Source organism: Periplaneta americana, chromosome 16, assembly GCF_040183065.1.
Source record: "Periplaneta americana isolate PAMFEO1 chromosome 16, P.americana_PAMFEO1_priV1, whole genome shotgun sequence".
Taxonomy (NCBI): Eukaryota; Metazoa; Arthropoda; class Insecta; order Blattodea; family Blattidae; genus Periplaneta; species Periplaneta americana.
In genome coordinates this window covers 180720047-180744299 of record NC_091132.1, presented here as the reverse complement: position 1 = coordinate 180744299, position 24253 = coordinate 180720047, and the positions used below count along the sequence as shown (strand labels likewise).

The 24253-nt window shown below is 35.2% G+C and overlaps 1 protein-coding gene across 1 annotated transcript; it reads right to left on the bottom strand.

Annotated features, from left to right (window-relative positions):
- Positions 1–5694: 5694 nt before the first annotated feature.
- On the bottom strand, positions 5695–17225 carry LOC138691452 (uncharacterized). Its single transcript, XM_069813381.1, has 5 exons — positions 17125–17225; positions 12840–12980; positions 10032–10114; positions 6993–7147; positions 5695–5849 (listed from the first exon to the last, which is right to left on the bottom strand). The coding sequence occupies exons 1-5, from the start codon at positions 17218–17220 to the stop codon at positions 5695–5697; spliced, it is 630 nt and encodes a 209-aa protein (XP_069669482.1). The 5' UTR covers positions 17221–17225.
- Positions 17226–24253: the final 7028 nt, after the last annotated feature.

The window sequence follows — 24253 nt, the reverse complement described above, 5'->3', positions numbered from 1 at the left end:
GAGCAATCAACTGTTTTGAATTAGTATTGGAGGATGTGATCTTATGGGTCCATTGAGAATGCAGAGGAAAAAACAGAACTCAGAAAAACACATTATTATGAAATCAAAACAGATTAGTTGAGATTATTTGCGGAATTTAAGAATAAAAATATTTAACTTAGGTATTACTCAAATATTATGTAATTTTCATTTGGCAGCATATTTGGTGGTATTTGTAGGCCTGCATTGTTACATTAACCATAATAATTCTAACCTCACCTTCCATTTAATTCACACGTTCCACAGTTATTTAGTATGGTTCAACGACTATAATATAGGTAAATATTAGTGGTAATTCTCCCGGAAAGCTACATCTAAGAACGCAAAATTGTCTTTAGCTTATGTGGCTTTTGTGACAAGTATATAATGATAAACACGTGGCTTTAGTTTGCAGGTACAAATACTCTCAAAATAAAAATCTTTTCATGCTTGCCAGTATATTCTAATTCGCCGCCGTAGCCCCCTTTCTTCTGGTTATTTAACGACGCTGTATCAACTACTTGGTTATTTAGTGTCGATGGAATTGGTGATGACATGGTATTTGCCGAGATGAGATCGAGGATTCGTCATAAGCTACCTAACATTCGCCTTACAGTTGAAAAAACCTGGGAAAAACCCGAACCAGGTAATCAGCCCAAGCGGGAATCGAAGCCACGCCTGAACGCAACTCCGGAACAGCAGGCAAACATGGTACCGCCTGAGCTACGGCGGTGGCTAACTTCTTGTTACTAGGCATAATTAATTTTTACTTGAATGAACAAAATTCCGACTTTTTATTTGCGCTTCTGCAATTCCACCATCCTGACTAGTGAAATTTTTGTCTCGCTGGTGAGCTACCATATCATATTTAAGGCCCCGTTAATCTGCTAATTCCAACATAATCTGCGAGAGGTCTAGGATGAAAGAATAGACAAATGGTGGTTTCCCTAGCATTGCTTTCATGGACCTCTAGAGTGTTACATTTGAAACAAGGGCAGAAGGGCTACAACAGTGCATTAGAATCTAGCTATCTAAGTATCGAACGATTTTTACTTTGAAAGTGTTTCCGACTGCAATGTAAAACCACTGTTTATGAATATATTCATCTCACAAGAGTCATAAATTGGCAATTCTTCATAAAAGCTATAAAGTTATGGCACATCACTAAGTTGTTCAACTTAGCACTGAAATTTCAATATTTTCCTTCATCGGAAATCTCACAAAACAGAAAAAAAAAAAATCCATGTAATATCAAGCAGTTCAAAAATTACTCAACAGGTGGCTGAAGACTGCAAGTAAGACATTGGGCTGTATGTTGAAATCACTAAGAAATAGTGATATGTTACAGTTGCTTATGGTGAAGTGAGTAAATCACTGCTTGATCACCGTTTTACTGGTTAATGAACAGTTACTCACTGGAGTGAGAGTGATTTCTTAATCACCGGTGAAAAATCGCTGCTAGTGATTTTTCCTTCAATCTTTGCATGTCACATGATGCTATGTTCTTGTAGTTTAGTGAACTGTCCGAAAATAGGTCTGAACTTCACGGGTGATACCAAAAGGCACCAATTATGAGGCAACGAAGCCAGGAGAAAATAGGGTAGGATGGCTGGTTTCTTTCGTCCTCCATTTCATTCGTCGCCCATTAGCTACATGTTACACTAATCAGAGTTCTGACAAATGAGAGTCAACACCTGTGGAGGAACGGTTAGCGCGTCTGGCCGCGAAACCTGGGGGTACGGGTCCGATTCCTGGTCGGGACAAGTTACCTGGTTGAGTTATTTTCCGGGGTCTTCCCTCAAACCCAATATGAGCAAATGCTGGGTAACTATCAATGTTAGACCCCAGACTCATTTCACCGGCATTATCACCATCTCTTTCAGACGCTAAATAACCTAAGATGTTGATAAAGCGTTGTAAAATAACCTACTAAAGAAACCAATTGAGGTTACCAATTCAAAACGGGAAAATTACCTATTTATGTTATTTTTGTATCACTGGGATTTACCGCTACTTCTGTTTCACTTCTGAAAGTTGTTGGGTTCAAGGGATATAAAATCAAGTTAAGAACACTGTTTAAAAATCGCCCTTGGAATCATACAGGACAATTTCCTAACTCAATTGAGGATTAAAGAGAGCATTCTCCAGAACAACCAATCAGTTGCATTGTAACAGGTAGCATGACTGACTGTGTTGTCAACTATTATTTTCGTGTTGTATGTGATGTTCTACAGTATTATTTATTGAAATTCAACTATTCCAGATTGCTTATTGAAGTTTGTGTGTTGTTGCAGGTGCATTAATGTCACATGAGCTTCAGTAATTGTTAGTTTCGTTGTGCTGTTGCGTTGTATTGTATTTATTTACATTCCATGGTATTCGTACATTACTTCACAGCCAGATTATGAAATAAGTGAAGAAATCTTAATAGTATTATAAAGTCTTAATTAAGTCATAGTCTAATTGAATCGGTGAGTTGGAAAAGGGGTCAAGTCCATCATTTTTCAAAATGGCGTTTATTGGCGATACCTGACTGCTAGGTCTGTACGCATCATTTCGTATAACAAGGAGTCATGTCCCGTCCACAGAAGTGTGCGTTAGATTAGTATTGAGTTGGAGAACAGTAAATTGTTCAGGAGAGACAAAGAACTATGGACATGACCCCTTTTCCAACTCAACGATTCAATTGAAATATATACACAAGAGTTTTACAATATAGTCTAACGCAAAGTTTAATACCAATACTTCATACAAAACAGAAATGTTAATGAAGCGCTGTTGAATATCATAAATTCACCTATAGAATAGAGGACATGAGAATTAAAAAAACGTGTGTTCAGCCAACTTGTCCAATATAGATAATATTAAGAACATCCCACTCTTACTTTGTAAGACAAAAAATTGACTGAGTTAATTCAGTCCTTGAATTGTATTATTTTAATAAATACCAGTTATAGCCTACTAGATTTCTGATCCCTTTTCACTTGTTTCAAGGAAAAAGAGCAATCTCCTTTAGTGTTGGGAGCAAGAAGATCAATATCCAACTTCTTTTTTTTTAGTAGGTTATTTTACGACGCTTTATCAACATCTTAGGTTATTTAGCGTCTGAATGAGATGAAGGTGATAATGCCGGTGAAATGAGTCCGAGGTCCAGCACCGAAAGTTACCCAGCATTTGCTCATATTGGGTTGAGGGAAAACCCCGGAAAAAACCTCAACCAGGTAACTTGCCCCGACCGGGAATCGAACCCGGGCCACCTGGTTTCGCGGCCAGACGCGCTGACCGTTACTCCACAGATGTGGACTCCAACTTCTTAAAATGTTAGGTACCAACGAGAGCAATCTCCAATTCAAATTACTAAATCACCAAAGCAACTATCATTTTTGATATATTACGTTTCTCTGTCAGCAGAATGGTTTTAAGGTTTGCAACTAACAACGGAAACAGTTAACAATAACTTATACATTAATTAACATTTATTCATCCAAAATTTCAATAATCGATGGAAGTAAACGAAGGGTAATATAAATAATTGTGCTACATGAACATGCCCCATGTACCAACAAATTTGAGAAACTGCGCATCTTAGTGGTTACCTACTGCAATAATTCTGAATAAGATAATACTTTTTATTTTGCACTTTCCTACAACATACAAATTAGCGAGTTTAAATTAATATTAGTATTCAATTTCAGTTCCATGTTACAGAAGTAAGAACTGTGCTGTACTGTCATACCATAAAATGAAGACAAATATTTGTACGTTATTTTCTTTTCATTTTATTTTTTTATTATGTCATTTTATAGATAATTTTTTAATATATTTTTAGGTTATAAAAATTCGGGCTCTGGTTATGATTACAGTACCCACTATTATAATCATTATTCTTTCATCATTACCTACGTTATTATTTCATTTTTAGTATCATCTTCATCTTCGTTAACTTCATTATCATTATTTTATCATTAGTATTATTAGTATTTAATACGAGAAAAATTCGTACCGGCACCGGGAATCGAACCGAGGACTTCTCAGCTGATGTTGAATATGTCCATAAAGTCATTTAAATATGCGATCCTGCATATATGACGTGTATCGTCTCAAATGCAGGTAGTAACGCCGTAAGAGCATTACGAGAGGGGTTCGGCCGGAGCCATGGATCGTGTCCCGGCAGAGCTCAGTTGGAAAGAGCGTTCAGAGCGCAGAGCTGAGAGGTCCTGGGTTCCATTCCCGGTGCCGGTAAGAATTTGTTTCGTATTAAATAGCAATAATACATATTGGCTACTTCATAGTAGTCGTGTAATATTCAATGAGGTGGGCGAGATCTCATACATATGAATATGTGATGTATTATATTAATATAATTAGTATTTTTATCACTGTCATTATTATTAACATTGTCGTAATCACTATTATTGTTTTTTTATTATCTCATTTTATAGGTAATTTTTTTCAGATATTTTTAGGTCATAAAAGTCCGGGACCTGGTTATAATGATTATAGTACCAATTATTATAATAATTATTATTTCATCATTACCTACGTTATTATATCATCATTAGTATCATCTTCATCCTCGTTAACTTCATTATCATTATTTTATCATTATTATCACAATTAATAACATTATTACCATTTTTATCGCCATCATTATTAATAACATTGTCTTAATCACTGTGATTCTTATTGTTGTAAGTGATTTCTCCTGTGCACTTATGATCACTTCCTGTTTTTATTTTTACATATTCCCGTAAATTAAAAAAGGAACTAATATTGCCATATACTCCCTAGTGCTCCGCTAAACAAGTTGAAGTCTTACGCAGAACCCCACGGAACTCGTATGGCATCTGTCTTCAACATTATTACAATCCCTTCACGGTTCAGCTATCTGCATTGCTGTTCATCGCTCTACATTGACTTGGCTTCAAATTAACAGCGAAGATCGTTCATTTAGAAAGCAAACAATGATGATAATACAATATGCCAGTAAAAAGATGTATTGAAAATATCTCACAAATAAATGATGGAACTGCAAATAATTGTATTTTCAATCATCATGCCTTGTAATTACACGATTAAATAAGTTAGTCCTATCAGAATCACTTTTGACAGAAATTATATTTAGAAGGCTACTGAACATCGAAAAACACTTCCCACAAACTTTCCATTTGAAAGGTGTCTCATATTTATGTAGACGTTAATGGTTTTTAACGTTACTCGTCGCCGAGAAACACCACGAAAATCGAACTGAAAGTTTCTGGAATTTCTGTGCAGGGGTTCATTTTCTATTTGACTAGTCGATTGCGAGAAATATATAATCACAAAATAACATTCCAAAGTTTTCTCGCGTGTGTGCTCGAGAGCTTGTATTCTTAGGCCACTAGAATTCGAGATACACTTGCCAAAAAGACTTCATTTTAAAGGCATTTCACTTGCGTTCCGGCATTCTTGAAGATTTAGGTTACTAGATTTCAAGACAAATCACAATTGAATTCGACTGTGTGCACGTGTTCATAGCTCTCAGGGACACTCCAAAATGATAAAACGATTTCCAAGAAAAGTCACGTTTAAAAGGCTTTCCGCTTGATAGCAGCGTTCATGTAATTTTAGGAAACTTGAATCCGAGTAACAGCACAAATATCGCATTTGAACTGCTTCTCACCAATGTGCAAAAGTTCATAACTTTTGAGGTGCATCGAAAACTACACACTGTTCCCGCAGTGACTGCATTTGAAAGGTTTGTCGCTTGTGTCTCAAGCGTTCATGTCTTTTCATGTGACCTGAATCCGAGAAGCACTTACCACAAACAGCACATCTGAAAGGTTTCTCGCCTGTGTGCAAACGTTTATGTTTTTTAAGTGAACTTGAAATCGAGAAGCACTTCCCACAAACACCGCACTGGAAACGTTTCTCACCTGTATGGACGACTTCATGGCTTTTTAGATTACTTGAACACGAGAAAATCTTCCCACAATTACTGCATCTGAAAAGTTTCCCACCTGTGTGCACGCGTTCATGACGTTTTAGAGAAACTGAATAAGAGAAACATTCGCCACATACATCGCATCTGAAAGGCTTCTCCCCTGTGTGCACGAGTTCATGGCATTTTAGATAATTCGAACGCGAGAAACACTTGCCACAACTATTGCATTTGAAGGGTTTCGCGCTGGTGTGCCGGTGTTCATGTCTTTTTAGCGAAATTGAATCCGATAAACATAAACCACAAACATCACATCTGAAAGGTTTCTCATCTGTGTGCAGGCGTTGATGCTGGCTTAGAGTAGTTGACTCAGAGAAACACTTACCACAAACACCACATTTGAAAGAATTGTCACTTAAGTGCACAGGTTCATGTCTTTTAAGGGAACTGGAACGCGAGAAGCACTTCTCACAATGATTGCATTTGAAAAGTTTGTCGCCAGTGTGAACGGGTTCATGTCTTTTTAGGCAACTCGAAGTAGTAAAACACTTACCACAAATATCACACCTGAAAGGTTTCTTGCCTGTATGCCTGTGTTCGTGCTGACTCAGATTACTCGAATCCGAGTAACACTTACCACAAATACCGCATTGGAAAGGTTTTTCACCTGTGTGAAGTCGTTCATGTCTTTTTAGGCAAGTGGAAGTCGAAAAACATTTACCACAAATACCACATTTGAAAGGTGTCTCATCTGAATGCAAGCGTTCATGCTGGTTTAGATTACCAATCAGCGAGTAACGCTTACCACAAACACCACATTGGAAATGTTTCTCGCCTGTGTGAAGCCGTTCATGGCTTTTTAGGTTACTCGAACGCGAGAAACATTTCCCACATTGATCGCATTTGAAAGGTGTCTCGCCTGTGTGCACGGGTTCATGTCTTTTTAGAGAATACGAATCCGAGAAACACTTAAAACAAACATCACATTTGTAAGGTTTGTTGTTTCCTTTTTTGCGTAAATGCCCGTTTAGTTTTGCCGAAATGGAGTTTCTACCGATTTCGGATTCCAATTGCTTCTCATCTTCATGAGTCCATGCAGGTCTTTCTGAGAAACCTGGATTCTTGGAAATCTGATAAACAGGTTCGTTCTCTTCATATGCAATACCATCAAATTTCGATGATACTATCCTGTCGCTAGTAGCTGCAATCCTGACGAAAATATATACTGAGTCAATAAAATAGTCGCAATAAATATCCAGTGAATAATGAAAATTCAAGCCAAAACAAACTATGTCACCAGAAAGTACATTACCATGAGAGAAACATTGTTGTAATAAATCATGAGTTGTGTTGGAAGTATTAGAATTGTCTTATCATTTTGTTTTTCATCTCTACAACAAATTCAATGTGGAAAATGTCATGTTTAATAACATTAGTTTTCTTTTTTTCTTAAGAAATCTCTCTATCTAAAGTGACCCTGGTTCTGGTGACTTTGGAGACTATTATTATTTTAAAAACAGTGTGTATATATGCACACAAGTATAATCGTTTAAAATTTACACCTCAAATATTTCTGAAATGGAAGATGATAATGATTTGCTGTTTTCATAGAGATGAAGTGTAACCAAGGGCTCATAATTGTAATATATTTTAATAATTACACTGTTCACCAAAATTAAACACATTTTCTGTTAAAACGTCTATTTTGCAAACAAAAGAACACTCGTAATCTCTTTTAACTTGTGCAGTAAAAGTCAGTTGTGTGCCTTCAAAGTTAATTAACCACAAACGTAACAAAATTGTCTGTGATTTACACAGTATTTCGACGTATATCTGACTTTATAAGAATATACTTTTACCACACTTAAAAGAAAACATGAGTTATGACACTTGTTTCATGATTGTAAGTTCCAACTCAACTGAGAATTAATTCTAACTTTCGCAGTCTTGTGAGGAATAAAATTTTTTTATGAATTCTGACTTCATAGGCAATAGTGATCTAAAGTTATATGTCAATTGTTAAAGCAATAAAATATTTGATATATTTTCTTTGCATTAGCCTTTTAAAGACTGTAAATTGCGCAAGCCCCTACAGTCTCGGCTGCGCAGAACGAGGAAACCGGGGAATGCTGAACGCTGCGCTTGCCGTCATGATATTGGAGAGCAGATGCATAATAGCAGTACGTAAACCACGCAATTTAAAGCTGTAATGATCTAAAATTGACAGATTATGTCCATTTTCGATGTTTAACGTAAAATTAGGACGAAATAAATATATTCGAAGTTTCATTGATACGGGTCTGAGCATTAAAGGAAAGAAAATACGTACGCAGCAATTGATACAAAACATGCTCATTCATCCATAAATAGGCCTACACAATACACATTATAGAATGTATAATTTTAAGTTAATCAGCATATTGTTAGGTTTCAGAGAATCGAAAATTATATTAACATACATTACTCTTAGATCACAAGACGTAAATACATGCACCTTGATTACGCAAGTTCTTATATCAAATTCTTAACTCAAATAAATATGTGATAATCAGTATAGACCTGTTAAGTTTTAGAGAATCGAAAATTATATTACCGGTACTTTTAGACCACAGGACATAACTAACCACGCAAAATATAATGCGCAAAGGTAGTAAAATTACATTGCATTTATAAGTCATTCGTCAATAATAAAGGGAATGCTATCAATTATAGAAAGGAGCCTATCGGTATCTAATAAATAAATAATAGGTAGCATGTTCTCCAACAAGATCAACCCACGGCTGGCTAATTTATTAGTCTAGTTAGGCCTATACATATTGATCATGAACCCTGAATCATAAGTTTGTTTGTTTCTTTGTTTGTTTGTTTATTTATTTATTTATCCACATATAGATGTTGCAGTACACTGTCACAATCCATTACTGCACTGTTGAAATTACAAATAAGTAGTGGTGACCGTTAATAGTACATTATGCAACGAGCCTATAATGGTAGTAATTAAGACGCGAGTATGTTAATGAAATGAGCGCAAGCTCATTGCATAATTTTCATACAAGCGTCTTAATTACCATTATAGTCAAGTTTCATACGACTTTATATGATCGACCATATTTCTAACTTGAAATTATACATAAGTATTCATGTTATTCTCATCTGACAGAGGAGCGGAATTGACCTTGTGCAATATCTCGTAATCTGTGACATGTGCGCAGACGCGAAAGCATTGACTTTTTCCGAGAAACAAATGTCGAGATTGACCTTGACATTGAAAAACGAGACGACAAATTGAATTTATTTGAATATTATTTACAATTAACGCTAATTATTATAGTAACAAAACTGACTTTATTTCAAATATAGGCGATTTATTGATTTATTGTTGTCTTTCGATTGTATATCCGAGAATAATCGATACTTGCGCTTTCATATTGCTTCAATGGTATTTTCTGATTGGTGGAACACCTGAACTTTAATGAATAGGTGTACTTTAATAATACCGTTAAAGGGCTGCTACCAGGTGTATAATTACTACATTTCGGCATGGTCGAGCATAAAAGAAATACAAGTAGCGGTGAAAAAAAAAACAAGAGACAAGTGCTCAGTGTTACCATACATCAAAACAAAAATTCTCTATGATCAACATGTTACCATACATTAAAACAAAATTTCTCTAGAACCAGCGTAGTCATACACTGGAGACAAATTTTATCACGTGCTACATGCCATTTCTAAGCATAGGGAAAACTGACCAGTGTGCTTAACTGATGTCTACCCAAAACTGATTCAACGCTCAACTGATGTATACACAAAACTGACTCCGTGTTCAACTGATGCATTTTTAATCCTTTCGCACTCAATGACGTACACCCGATGTGATCGTACAGCAAAAGAGATCATGGTTCTCGAAGGACAACAGAATGATAAAGCAGCAGATATAGTAGGAATTGTATTGTATTACTTCTCATAATAATGATAATTTTAGTAGCCTATAGTAGATAAAAACACTATCATTCATAATAAAATTTATATCCTACTTCGTCATTAAATGAAATTAAGAAGAAACGAAGAAGCAAAACCAGCACAGTACACTCACCTCTCAGTCAACACTTCATCCTCTTCTGAAGATACTTCCACCTTCTGTTCCTGCTTAACTTTGTCCACATCGAACATATCTTCCTGGAAAAGTGAGTAAATAATGAAGAGAACATTAACTGGCAATAAAGTTCATTGGTTTCCTATGTCACAAACCTCACTATTCAAACCTAGTGAATCTAATCTAATCTAATCTAATCTTTCTGCAAGATTGTAATGTCTTTTACACAAAATACAATTAGATGCTCCGAAATGCATTCACTTACTTCCTTGAGACATCTTTAAGATTATTTGCTTGTATTATATCGCATTGATATCAAGTTCCAAGCCTGTAAATATGTGCACGTCATGTATACATGATCTGCAGAAAACGTAATGAGAATTTGCAAGAAAATCGAAGTAAATAAACGTTAATATATTACACTGTTGAAAGTTTCAATAAGTCAAAATATACACTCCTTAACACGATTTCATATTTTGACATAACATAGCAGAAAATAAAGGTTTTGCCACACATTTACAAATTAATTTATAATACAGAGTGTTCCTGCGGGTTCAGACGATTTATAACGACAAATGAATTGAAACAAGAATTTGTCGTCATTGTGAAAGTTAGTAAAACAATTGAAGAGACTGCTTTCGTGGCACACAGAGATAATTGAGGACCGCTTTTGCAAAACTTGCTAACTGAAAAAAATAAATTTTACAGGAGAGACAAAACACTATAGTGAGCAAGTTTTCCTGTAACTCTCGCCTATAGCAGAAAGCAAGTTTTGAAAAAACGATCACACTTTGACACACTACAATGAAGAGAAATAACCCAATTTTACTAAGACGCTTTGAACATCATGTAGAGGTCTGCCTTATGCTAACGAATCCATCAAAATCTCAATTTTGCAAATTTTGCAGTTAGCAAGTTTTGCAAAAACGGTCCTCAATTATGGCAGATCGAACTCCGTAGAATACGGTGTAAATGTGGATTTTATAAGATTACAGAATAAATCTGAATATATAATAAACAATGTGCAAGTTGCCAGGGGAAGCAGATGTGTCACTTAACAGTGTGGGATATATTTACAGATTTGTATATAACCAAATGCACGCACCTCTTTAATAATAATAATAATAATAATAATAATAATAATAATAATAATAATAATAATAATAATAATAATAGTAATAACAATAATTATAACAGCAATGAAAATAGTAATGGTAATAGCAATAATAATAATATAATAATAATAACAACAACATTCCTATAGTATTTGAGGAAAATCTTGAGATTGCTACTCACTGTGTCCTTTTCCAGGCAACCGGTTGAGAGGGTGCAAGTTAATAATAGGAATGTAGAAAGATGTAGCCAAACATAATGCAATATTCATACCCAGTGACGTAACACTTCTCTTTCAATCAGCATTATCAAAAGTGATACCTACCAGGAAACTGGAGAAAAACGTGCGAAAGTGTAGGAAAGGAGAAAAGGTTTAGTTGAGGGAAAGATGGTTTCACTGACAGAGTCCATGATCGGTTTGTAATCGACATAGGAGAGACAGAAAGCGAGGAGGCGAAGAATGCGAACACTCTAGAGAGGAGGAGGTTACCACGGACATGACGGAAGGGATAGCACCAATGACAACAGCAGCTGTGCGAGACACAAGATAAGTACATATGCTGTCTCTGTTCAAAATTTTGTCTCAACTTGTTCCTCAAATACTGTAGGCACAATTTTCTCCGTCTATTCGAGATAGGTACCAATTATTATATATCAAATCTAAAATGAAAACTGCCTACACAGGTTGGATAAAAAGTAATGGCAACACTGCTGTCACGTGACGTTGGTGCGTTCGAGAGCTGCCAGCTGTATGGACATGAACAAGGACTGTTAGATGAGTTAGTGTAGCCAGCGGCGACAGTACTCTGCCAATCTACTGCAGTGTGTAGAACGTTGACTTTGATAGGGATAGTGCGAGCGCCCTAAGATCATGTTTACAAAACTAGAGCAACGTTCCTGGATCAAAATTGAAGTGACACGAGGTCGTAGTGCACAAGAATGTTTTCAGGGACTGCGTGAAGCATGTGGCAATGCAGCGTTGCCATATCGCACAGTGGCAAGATGGGTTAAAGCGTTTCGGGAAGGCCTTGTTGGAAGTGCTGTTCATTGTGGCGTATGACATTGATGGGACAATACTGCACCACGCTGTACCTCCAAGGCAGACGGCAAACGCGGACTACTACTGCAGGTTCCTGCAGCACCACCTTCGTCCAGCCCTCAGGAGAAAACGACGACACTTGGGGGTACAGAACCCCATCATTCTTCATGACAATGCAAAGAGTCATACCGCTGCTGCTGTCAAGGACCTTCTGCGTTGCTTGCAATGGGAGATTCTGGAACATCCTCCGTACTCACCCGATATGATCCATGTGATTACAATCTCTTCGCCAAAGTGAAAGAACCACTGCGAGGGAAACGGTACAATACCAGAGATGAACTTATCCGTGCTACAGGACGGTCAATATGGAACATCAACAAAGATGGACGCGCTGATGATGTACGACACCTTCCAAACATTTGGCGAAAGGTGATAAATAAGGGGGGCGACTATATTTAAGATACGTAAATGTTGTACCCTTGTGAGTAAAGCCATATCAGAAATATCGAACTGTTGCCATTACTTTTTATCCAACCCATGTATTTGTGAACGCTATGGAAAAAGGGAAAAACGTCAATAAAAATCGAGACTGTTAATAGGTCTGACATACTTAAATCACTACTGGTATATAAAAATATTGACACAAAACCACTTACCTCAACTTCAGATTTCACCATATGAAAGCCAATAGTCTCTGGACTGTCGTCTTCAACCTTTATCTCTGATTTGATATCATAACTCTGGTCCACGCTTTCTGTCTTCATGGCCGTCATCTCCAGATGCGATAAATTCCTTTGCTATGGAACAAAAATACATCAAGAATAATATTGTCAGCTATTTCAAAGACGTTTTCATGTGTACCAGCCACCAATCTCGTTTTGCATGTCAGTCAATGGCTAACTTTGAACACTGGGGCAAATTAGAGAAAACAATTGAAGGCAGAACAGGAACATGATCTTAAACAACACCGGCAGTAACTAATAACAGTCCAGGTGTTATTTATGAAAATAACTTACGTAGTGCAAGATGTGTAAAAATAATCTGATTTATATTCTAGGAAATGCGAGTAAATGTATTTTCGAATATTGTATTTTATTACTCAGGATAATAATAATAATTTTACTTCTAACTATAGATCCATAAATCGAGGGGTACGACAAGGTTGCCCATTGTCACCAAGTCTCTTCAATATATACATGGATGAAATAATACGCCTTTGGTGTGAGGAGTACAAATTAGGAATTCAAATTACAAGTTCCATCAGACTAAACACAGTTCTTTTCGCGAACGACCAAGTATTTGTTCCAAACTCCGAAGACAATTTACAGATGGGTATATTTAAACTAAATAAAATCATAGAAGAACATAGCATGAAGATTTCACCAGAGAAAAACCTAAATAATGACATTTGAAGGTACAAACACAATTCGAAGAATCGTTGTTGTTGAAAATGTGATTTTAGAACAGATAAATTCCTTTTCACACGTAGCATGTAATATATCATACGAAGGAGAGAATGATGTAAGCAGAAAAATTAACAAATTTTTACAAATATTAGGACTGCTAAACCATACCCTAAAACCAAGTTCAGTACAGAAACATTCCAGAATAAAGCTATAAAAAACCCTTGCACTACCAACCCTCCTCTATGGAAGCGAAATTTGGGTTCTGAAACAAAGAGTTATCGACAGATTAAGAGCAGCTGAAATGAAATATCTGCGACGAACTGCAGGATACACACTTCTGGACCACGAGAGGAACGAGGATATACTGCAGGAACTCAACACGCAACTATTAGAAGAAAAAATTACAGAATACAGAAACAGATGGCTTGAACACATATCACGTATGGAAGCTGGCCGGACACCCCAAGAAATGCTAAAATACCAGCCTCAAGGACGACACGACCTGGACGTCCACAGAAACGTCTATTGGATCCTGTATAGCTGGAACCGAAACAGGCCAACAATGGCCTAATTTCATGCCTGGAATATGATGATGATTACTCAGGACAATACCAAAGTAGGATTGTACAAAACATTAATAGATCAAAACAATGAAAATATATAACCTCATCATAAAATGTACAACTTTTTTTGCCTTCAGGAAGCTCGCGACAATATTATGATTTATCTCAAATTCATCATTACAAGCTCCTTAACCCTCAAAATTTACAAAGTCAATTCATTAAAAATATCAATGGAATAATATCTCCTGTAACAGAAATATATACAATACAACAGTATAGTACAAAATCATTAATCCTCTATAATAAAGGGAATCCCTTAATGAATTGGAATACACTTATAAATAATTGTCTTTATTGTGCAATGTTGTTATACAGTACCTATGATAGTGTCAACAATTTCAAGTAATTTGCATGGTATGTATTGTCAATTTCTGTATACCAGTATCTCAAATGATTTAATTGTTTATGCCTTAAATTGAATCAATTTACTTGCTATGTATTATATTTTATAGTCCAACTGATGAATAATCGTTTGAGTTTGTAAATTCAATAATCTGACTGGCTGTGTACTAAATATTTTTAGTAGAGCCATCAATGTAGCTCAGTCAGCAGACTCGCTGGCCTCCAGATCCGGAGCTGCGCTTGGGCTTGGGTTGGATCCCCGTTTGGTCTCATTGATTGGTTTCTTCCAAAGTTTTCCACAGCCATGGGACTGATGTCGTATAATCTATGGCGAGTTCTCTGCCTCATTTCACATCACCCCCGTTTGGTCTGATTTCCTGATTGGGTTTTCTCCGGGGTTTTCCCCAACTATAAGGCAAATGCCAGGTAATCTTTTGGTGAATCCTCGGCCTAACATCATCTCACTACTTTTCGCCATAAAGTTAAAAAAGAAATAGTAGAAAATTGCAAAATTTGTAAAAACATTAAAACTTATAACAAATTTGTAAAATTGTAATTGAATTCTTGTAACATTTTGACTTGTTTCATATATTAAAGCTTCAATGCTAATGTACGATCTATGGAATATAATAATAATGATAATAATAATAATAATAGTAATAATAATAATCTGTGGCGCTACAGCCCGTGAAGGGCGTAGACCGACTGGCCAGCTGCTGGCCACACGCCCACATGCCGAAGCAGAGGTGGACGATCATCCAACCAGAATGGAGATATCGTGTGGTTAGCACGATGATCCCCTCAGTCGTTATAGCTGGTATTCGCAACCCGATTTCGCTACCTATCATAGCTCTCCAAGTGCATCACGATGCTGGGTGGGCACCGGTCCCATACACTGGCCGAAATTTCATGAGAAAATTTGTTCCCCCATCAGGACTCGAACCAGCGCGCATTCCGTAACGCGAGTCCTAGGCAGGATGCCTTAGACTGCGACGCCACGGCGCGGGACTATGAAATATAATAAATGAAATAAAAAAAAAATAAAAATTCCTAACAAATAATTTCTCTATACAGCCATTAACAATGTCAGTAGAAAATGCATTTCATAACTTATATTCTTTCTTTTATATTTTCAACTGTATCAATGTTGTAACACACGAAGAAATAATTTCGGTGATGTTTGCTTACCCTTTAACTTTGTCCTTATTTCATATCTACATTTATCCTGCTCGGATATTTTGTGATGTTACAACATATTTAATAATTTCCTAACTGATTTAAGCTTTCAAACATCCCTCTCGAGTAGAACTGCGAGCTAACCTGTATCATAATGTGCACGTCAATAACAGAAGCAGATCTCAAATCAATGTGCTTGTAAGATTTCCACATAATTTAATTTAACTAAGGTCACAGTTTTACTTATCAAGAAGTCATAGCATGTGCTCCATAAATACTGATCAAGTGAGTAAAAGAAGTTTACTGTTGTAGGACATGAGGAAGCACCCAGGCTGAATATAATTATGTCTTAGAAATTATTATACAGAACAAAATGTTATGGGGTACAGAGCAAAATCTCTCTCACACAAAATCCAAGATTCATCTAAGTTTCATACGGGCTATTCCATCTCAAATCGACCGAAATATAGAGAAAATTGACCTTATAATTTTTAACTACAATGAAACTTTTTCTGTCCGTAGACAACTATAATACAATGCTTTGTGCAAAGTTTGAGGCATCAGAACTTCATAGTGTTTAAATTTAAAATATTTTAATTTATTGTATTTTCATAAAATTAGCAAATTTAAACTGTTGTGGCTCCGAAACCCTTTCAGCCAATGATCAAAATCATAGTTTATTTTGATGATGAGAAGTTATAGTTTATATTGACAAGTAAACAGTTTTTCTTACTTTTTATGGAAATTTCGAAATTTAGATTTTTCTTATCTGTCTCTCTGTATACAATAAAAATAAGGATTACTTCTTATCATAACCTACCAAATGTCAGCTTCAGAATGAGCTCCCGTTCAATGTTCTGCAGTAAATGGTTCCAGAGTTTTGAGCGCTGAAAGAGGCTTGTTTTTCTAAAATACGCTAAATTTGTCGGTCAGCAACATGAAAACCGTTTGACTTTCGATCATATATTTCTGCAAATGCACTCTCCTCAGCACTTTGTATAAATAGGGAAAAAATTAGAGTATAAAAAAATGCGAGGTTTTTTACAGATCGATTTCATATGGAATAGCCGGTACAGAGGTACCAAACAGAACCACAGTGGAGCCGTGGACGGATTACATTCACAACTGTGACTCTGCATTACTTGATCGTTATGCAGGGTGAGTAGTGGTAACATTAACTAGCTTATGTTCCTGTCAAAATTTCTTCTCACGAGGAGAGTAGAACCAACGCACACTTCATAATGTCAGACCAATTCATGACGCCACATACCAAACAGCAACTGCATTGGATTCTAAATTAGTCTACTGGATATAAAGTGTGAAATGTTGAAATGAGAGCTTTTCTGGCACTGGTAGACAAATAAACAAAATATATAGTAAGACCTATGAGTTACCTGTGATAAAAGATCATTTTCATCCATTTCGTATATGCTATCATGTATTTGTAAGTCGAGAGGATCAACTGCAGGTTCCATTTTGATCACATCCATCACAACTGAAATAAAAGGTTACGTAACCGACAGTGATTACAGAAACTGTCCTGTTGAGAAACAGGTATTACAAGTTGCTACGATGCATTGGCATCGCATTCATTAACTCGTACTCAATCTTCTACCACAAATCCCTGCTAAGACCCGTAGAAAAAGAAAATTTAGGCCTAGGTTTTATTTAACGACGCTCGCAACTGCCGAGGTTATATCAGCGTCGCCGATGTGCCAGAATATTGTCCCGCAGGAGTTCTATTACATGCCAGTAAATGTACTGACATGAGCCTGTCGCATTTAAGCACACTTAAATGCGTTCGACAAGGACCGGGATCGAACCCGCAACCTCGGGCGTAGAACGCCAGCGGTATACCAACTGCGTCAATCAGGCTGACAAGACTTCTAGATTCTCTTACTGCTAACATAAGGGCCATCCAAATAATATTCAATTTAAACTCAAACTTAGTTATCAGAACTTGGCCAATATTTAAGACAGGCTCAGACATGACTTCTCGTAAAGAATTGTATTATTCTAGCTTAAAATACTTCAATCTACAGTGATTTCATGCCTATACAATTATTGTGAGTTTAATTTCTAATTCAGGGACTAATTCCTTGTTTGTTCTTAATTTCCACAAGAAACTGTCTAGTGTCTATTTAATGAGTCAGTTTTTTTACTATTTAGATTCTATTGTTACTGTAATTTTAATTGTATTCGTGAAATTGTGGTTATAATGTCTTGGTAGAGAGGAATAGAAGGTCTAGTAGTCTTTCTCTACAAGGTGAAAGAGGTAAATACTAAACACTTTATCTTAAATTTCTCAACACGTCTGAAACCAGTAATGTGTTGCAGAAGAACAAGGAACATTTTTAGTACAGATATGAATACTAGGCATTTTATTGAAAGATACACTAAACTGAGTTTCTCTACACACAATAGATATTTGGCACATACACAGTGCATTTGCAAGTTGGGATCTGGCGTCTTCTCAGCACATTTCAGTAGTGTGGATATAAAGGGAAGAATTGTGACGGTGTCATGTATGATGCCTGGGGTAGCTCAGTCGTTAGAGCATTCGTGCCCTAAGCGAAGGATCGACTCCTGTAATCTAACGGTTATAACCAGGGAACGGATTTATATGGACTAAAAATATATGAAATATGTAAATATATATGTAGTTATTTTTACCAAAATATGGAATTAAATATGGATTTTTACCAAAATATGGAATTAAATATGGACTTAAAATTATAAAAAAATGACTATGTACGTTAAATATTGGTACATTTTAATCAAACTAAACAAAAAATATAATGGACGTACCTTATCTTCCAATGTAGTTTCAACAAAACACAATTTTTATTGTCTGTTACCATAAGAATAGGTTACAAACATTTCTTTCAAGTGCTGAAAAGTGAATCTTCTTCTATTGTCTCTGAGGATAGATTTATACTGACTAAAAGAGCGTTCGACGTCACAAGAAGTAACTGGTACATAATTCAATTTCACAATGTCTGCTGGGGATAAGTCCAAGTTAATCTTCACTGTTGATTCACCACTCATCACAGCAACAACCTTTTGTAGTTCTTCATATCCAGGGTTTTTTGAAAGTACAGTGTCCACCTTAGCTCTTACTGCATCTGCAACTTTACCTCTACCACGATTCAGTTGTTCCACAGTACTATTTATAATTTCAAAACTTTCAGATAGTGAAAGGTGCCTATTTTGGAGACTTTTGAGCGTTTTTATGATGCATGAAAATGTATGCTGAATGTGAGCTAAGTCATTCTTCACACTTATGTCACAGGTAACTGTTTTCGCAGTATCAATTGAGACTGCATCTTCAGAGTCCAATGCAAGGAGAACATTGTTAATAGAGTCTATATGTTCGGCATAATATTCAACTGCTTCTAGCCATGTACCCCATCTAGTTAAAATTGGCTTTGGTGGCAATGGAATTTCAGGGTACATTTCTTTCAACACGTTAACTCTACTGGGAGCTTTGAGAAATACTTTTTTCACTGATGAAATCAACAAATCTACTTTAGGGAAATTGTCTCTGACCACTTCTGCCACACGATGAAATGCATGCGCCACACAAGTAAAATGAGTCAATTTAGGATATACAACAGATAATGCTTGTCCAGCTTTGACCATATAAGGGGCAGCATCGCTAATAAAGAATAACACATTATCGTACATAATACCCTTTGGCCACAGGATACCCATAGCTTCGTTGAACAGTTTAACTATAGTTTTGTTATTGCACTTTTCTAGAACATCACAATGTAAAAGAATTCGTTCAGAATATTGTTCACTTAACAAACCGATAACTACATTACCAACAAGTCTACCTTCTTTGTCGGGAGTCTCATCAATGGAAACCCAAATTGAACTATCTTTAATTTCATCTCTTATCTTCTGTATTGTCTCATCGTAGATGGATGGAGCATACGTCTTCCTAAGTGTTGACTCATCCGGGATTGTATGTTGAGTATATTTTTCAAGGAATTCCCTGAAGACCTTATTCTTTAGTTTGTAGAGAGGAATATCAGCAGAGATGAGAGAACGGCACAGGTCGATGTTAAACTCAGATCTTACATTCGATGTTGTTGGTTGTGTTAAAAACAATTGTCTCTGCTTGGAATTTAGTTGTTTGTTGGCCTGATGTTTAGTAGTTGTAATGTGTTGTTGCACCAGGAACTTTTGTGTAGATGATACTGCACACTGACACAAATTACAAAATAATATTTTATTGTCAGTTGATAAACCATCTTCTTTAAATTCTGAAATGTAACTTGTTAGTTTTGATTTTAAATTGACTGAATGACGTACTTTTGGCATATTTACCGTCTTTATAGTATGATTTACAAAACTGAACCTATGTGTACTCTGACTGGCATTTAACTGTTGAGCTGCACAACTGAAGTCTGTTAAAAATTTTAAATTAAATTAATACAGTTTTGTAACTTACTTTCCCATTGTTGATAGGACTGCTAATTTTCAAATAACTCTGATGTTAAAGGGATTACTGAACATGTGTTTAAATCTCTATTGTTGAAATGTATTTTTAAAAGTTAATGGAATTTTGTTTTGTTTTATTGTTAAACCTAATATAATATGGACTGTTTTATATGAAATATGGAAAATATATGGAAATTAACGAAAATATGTACTAAACTCTAAAATATGGAAAAATATGGAAAATAAAAGTAGGATTTTTCAACCCTACACATTGTGAAACATAAAGATAATGCAAAATATAAATTATATTAGCTTTATAAGTAAATATGTATTTACATATAAATCCTTTCCCTGGTTATAACTCATAATTAATCACTTTCGTGACATTTTGTTCGAAATTATTTTCTGCAAGAAAGGGCTTATTTGTTGCAATGTTATTAACTGAATTTCATCCATTCCTAGTTTTCTGTCCAAGGGCAGGACTATCACTGCAAACCAGCATTCTCCAGTCTTTTCTATTTTCAGTCTTACTCTTTGTTTCCGGATATGATCCATATATATTATTTTTATAATAATAATAATAATAATAATAATAATAATAATTATTATTATTATTATTATTATTACTACATATAATGTAATCACAAGTCTGATAATGGTTTTTGTAGTTACAATCTTCTGTATATACTGTATGATTTACTAAATAATTTATGCACTGCCTGAGAACTTTACATTTTCAAAGAACTGTGGGTGTATAGTAACTTACGTATATGTACTTTCCACGCGGTAACAATATTTGTCCAGTTAACTTATATTTTTAATTAGAAACTGACTAGTTAACGACGAGCCTACAGCAGTTTGTAATAACTTGGTTACCTGTAGTTCTCTCACTTATGTATGATCCAGTTCGCATATTAACACGATTAAGTCAATGCATGGTAGTATTAATTTAAATAACTAAACTTAAAATAAAATTATTTGTTGCAAGTTCATCATGCTATTATGATTGTACTATTTTCAGTTCACGTGACATGTTGCTTCAGTGTGGAAGAAATACTTGCAGCAATCCTACCGTTGCTTATGAGATTATATAACCCTACAGTAAGGAGAATACTTAAATATCACTAGTAATATGACTACTTGGAAAACATAGCTCCTACAAATGAACTGAGTTCCAAAATAGCGAATAAATCAGTGCCTGCTATAATAGCAAATATCCAAATTAAATAAACTTTGTACCTAAATATCTTTATGCTCGACCATGCCGAAATGTAGCAATTATACACCTGGTAGCAGTCCTTTAATGCATGTCATTAAAGTACACCTATTCATTAAAGTTCAGGTATTCAGCCAATGGCAAGTCAGCTTTGTACCGTTATAAGACCGCAAGTATCGATTACTCTCGGATATGCAATCGAAAGACAATTAGCGAAAAGTCACGCAGGATGGAAATCCAATACTGTCGCAGAAGGTTATGTTCTGTTACTATAATAATTAGCATTAATTGTAAAATAATATTGAAATAAATTGAATTTGTCATCTCGTTTTTCAATTCTAAATCAATTTCCAGGTTATATCAGACTAATGTTCATCTTATTCTCTGTCAAGGTCAATGACATTCGGCCTCGGAAAAAATCAATATTTTCGCGTCTGCGCACATCACAATTCAGGTCAGTTCGCACATAACCATAAGAAGACCTAATTTTGAATATGGTCGAGCATAAAAAGTCGTATGAAACTTGCATATAATGGTAATTAAGACGCTCGTATGAAAACATACGTGCGTCTTAATTACTACCATTATAGGCTCGTTGCATACTGTACTATTAAAACTCGCTTTGATATTATAGTTCAAGCTAAAACTTCTTAACGGATAACAATAACAATAAAATAACGATAGACCCAACAAAATTGATGTACACATATAACTGTAATGTATCCAGAATGGGCAAAGGATAATATATTCGAGACTAAAACCTATATATACTTGCAATATATACCTATATTCTTAATATGCATATCTTTACAAAACTGGAACACGCCTCTTCAACAATATAAAACTTCTACCAAACAAAACTCATACCTTCAAATTTATTAACTATTAACGAATAACCAAAACTTAATTATCATAGTCAAACTCAAAGCTCTGCGATCTAAATGGCCGTGGGCTTTGACCAAAGCGCCGTTTACATCATTCATCCATCGTAACCTGGGTCTGCCGATTTTTCTCTTGCAATCTAGTTAAATATCATTTTGGGGAAACGTGTACTGTTCATTCTACAAAGGGTCATACTGGAAGTCATGAGCAACCATCTGTTACAATTCCATTTTCAACAATGTAACAAAAACGACTGCTTGGTTGTAATCAACAGACTTTACACTACCAACGAGTTAGAAACTTTCTAACTCTAGTGTTGAAATGTTGTGACGTTGGTAGCTGCTAACACGTGATCACAGCAGTGCTGCCAACTGGACGGAAATTCCGTCAAAAGTGACGGAATTTAAATGTAGCGGACGGAAAAAAAAAATGGCTTTGACGCGTGACTGATTTTGTAGCGGAAATTACGATTTACAACTTTTATTTATTTCATTTATTTATTTCAATTTAAATATACAGAATAAAGAATATAATTACAAACAAGAGAAACAGAAATGAAATAATACAATCAATATAAAAAGAAGATACAGTAGTATTAACAAAATTTGAGATCGAATGAGAATCACCTTTTGATTTTTTTAGCTGCTGTCGTTTTTAATTGTTTAACTTTTTCTTTAAAAACCCCTGCCCGTGCCGTACTATGCTAAGGAATCTCCTGTTTCAGACATCCTCGTAACCAAATAACAGATTGAATAATTATTATTTTAATCAAGATTCATAAGCAAGTTGTGATAAAATTTGCTTTTTACTTATATATAGGTATATTAAGTGGGTCTTATTTACTTCTTTTTTTATTTTGACGGATTCTAACGGATTTCCAGGTGTTAGACGACGGGGATACTATTTATATTTTGGCAACACTGGATCATAGGCAGTTTGCAAATTGGTCTACAACAATGATTCGCTTCGACAGCACACTGTCATTGAATTCCTTATTTAAGAGAAAAAATCTTCTGGTGAAATTCACCTCAGGCTTCAGCATGCATACGGAGATGTGTACAAGGACGCCAGCAGTGTTAGGAGATGGGTGAAACATTTCAAATACTGGAACGAGATTTCAAATTTTCAAATTACAAATTTCAAATGTATCGAAAGATGCTATAACATGGTCAAGTACAAATTTATATAATAATCCAGAACAGAACATGTTGTTTAGTCAAATGTCCGAAGACAGGTCTGAAGCTCATAAGTGATACCAAGAAGACATCACTTATGAGGCAACTAGACCATGAGATAACGGACTAGGGTGGCCAGTTCCTTTCCTCTTCTATTGCATTATTCTTCCTCTGAAACATATCAGCCAGAACCTCAAATAGATCGTAACAGAACATATGATACAGAATAATACATCAGACTATAGAATATAATTAAAACAGTAGAAATAGAAATAAAATAATACAATCAATGTAAAAAGACGATACAATAAAATTTTAAAAAATTTGTGAACCGAAGAGGAGCGCAATGAGTATAAATAAGAAATAACATGATAAATATGTAAAATTATGGCTACTTTAATAAAATTTTAATGACTACAAAACTGCTACCAATAATACATAATACAATGTCAATACTATCGTCTGCGATGCAACGAACGTTTCTGTTGATTTTCGAGTTCAATCTTTTCCTGATTATTATATGCTTATTTAAGTTGTGTTAACTCTAGCTAAGTGGTTTCATATTTTAATTTATCCGTCCTAGTATTTATTTTATTATTGTAAATATTTTTGTTTCATTACTATTATTATATATATATTATTATTATTATTATTATTATTATTAAATTAATTTGTATTACTATCTTCGTATCATCTCCGTCACGGTTATTCTATTATTATTATTATTATTATTATTATTATTATTATTATTATTATTATTATTATTATTATATTCTATCACCAACATTATAACTGAACTCT

Coding starts and splice junctions, on each gene's coding strand:
- LOC138691452 (XM_069813381.1), bottom strand. CDS start 17,220: ATGGATGTGATCAAAATGGAACCTGCAGTTGATCCTCTCGACTTACAA. Junction 10,115..12,839: donor TGGTGAAATCTGAAGTTGAG/GTAAGTGGTTTT, acceptor TCACTTTTCCAG/GAAGATATGTTCGATGTGGA. Junction 5,850..6,992: donor GCAATTGGAATCCGAAATCG/GTAGAAACTCCA, acceptor GTTTGCACACAG/GCGAGAAACCTTTCAGATGT.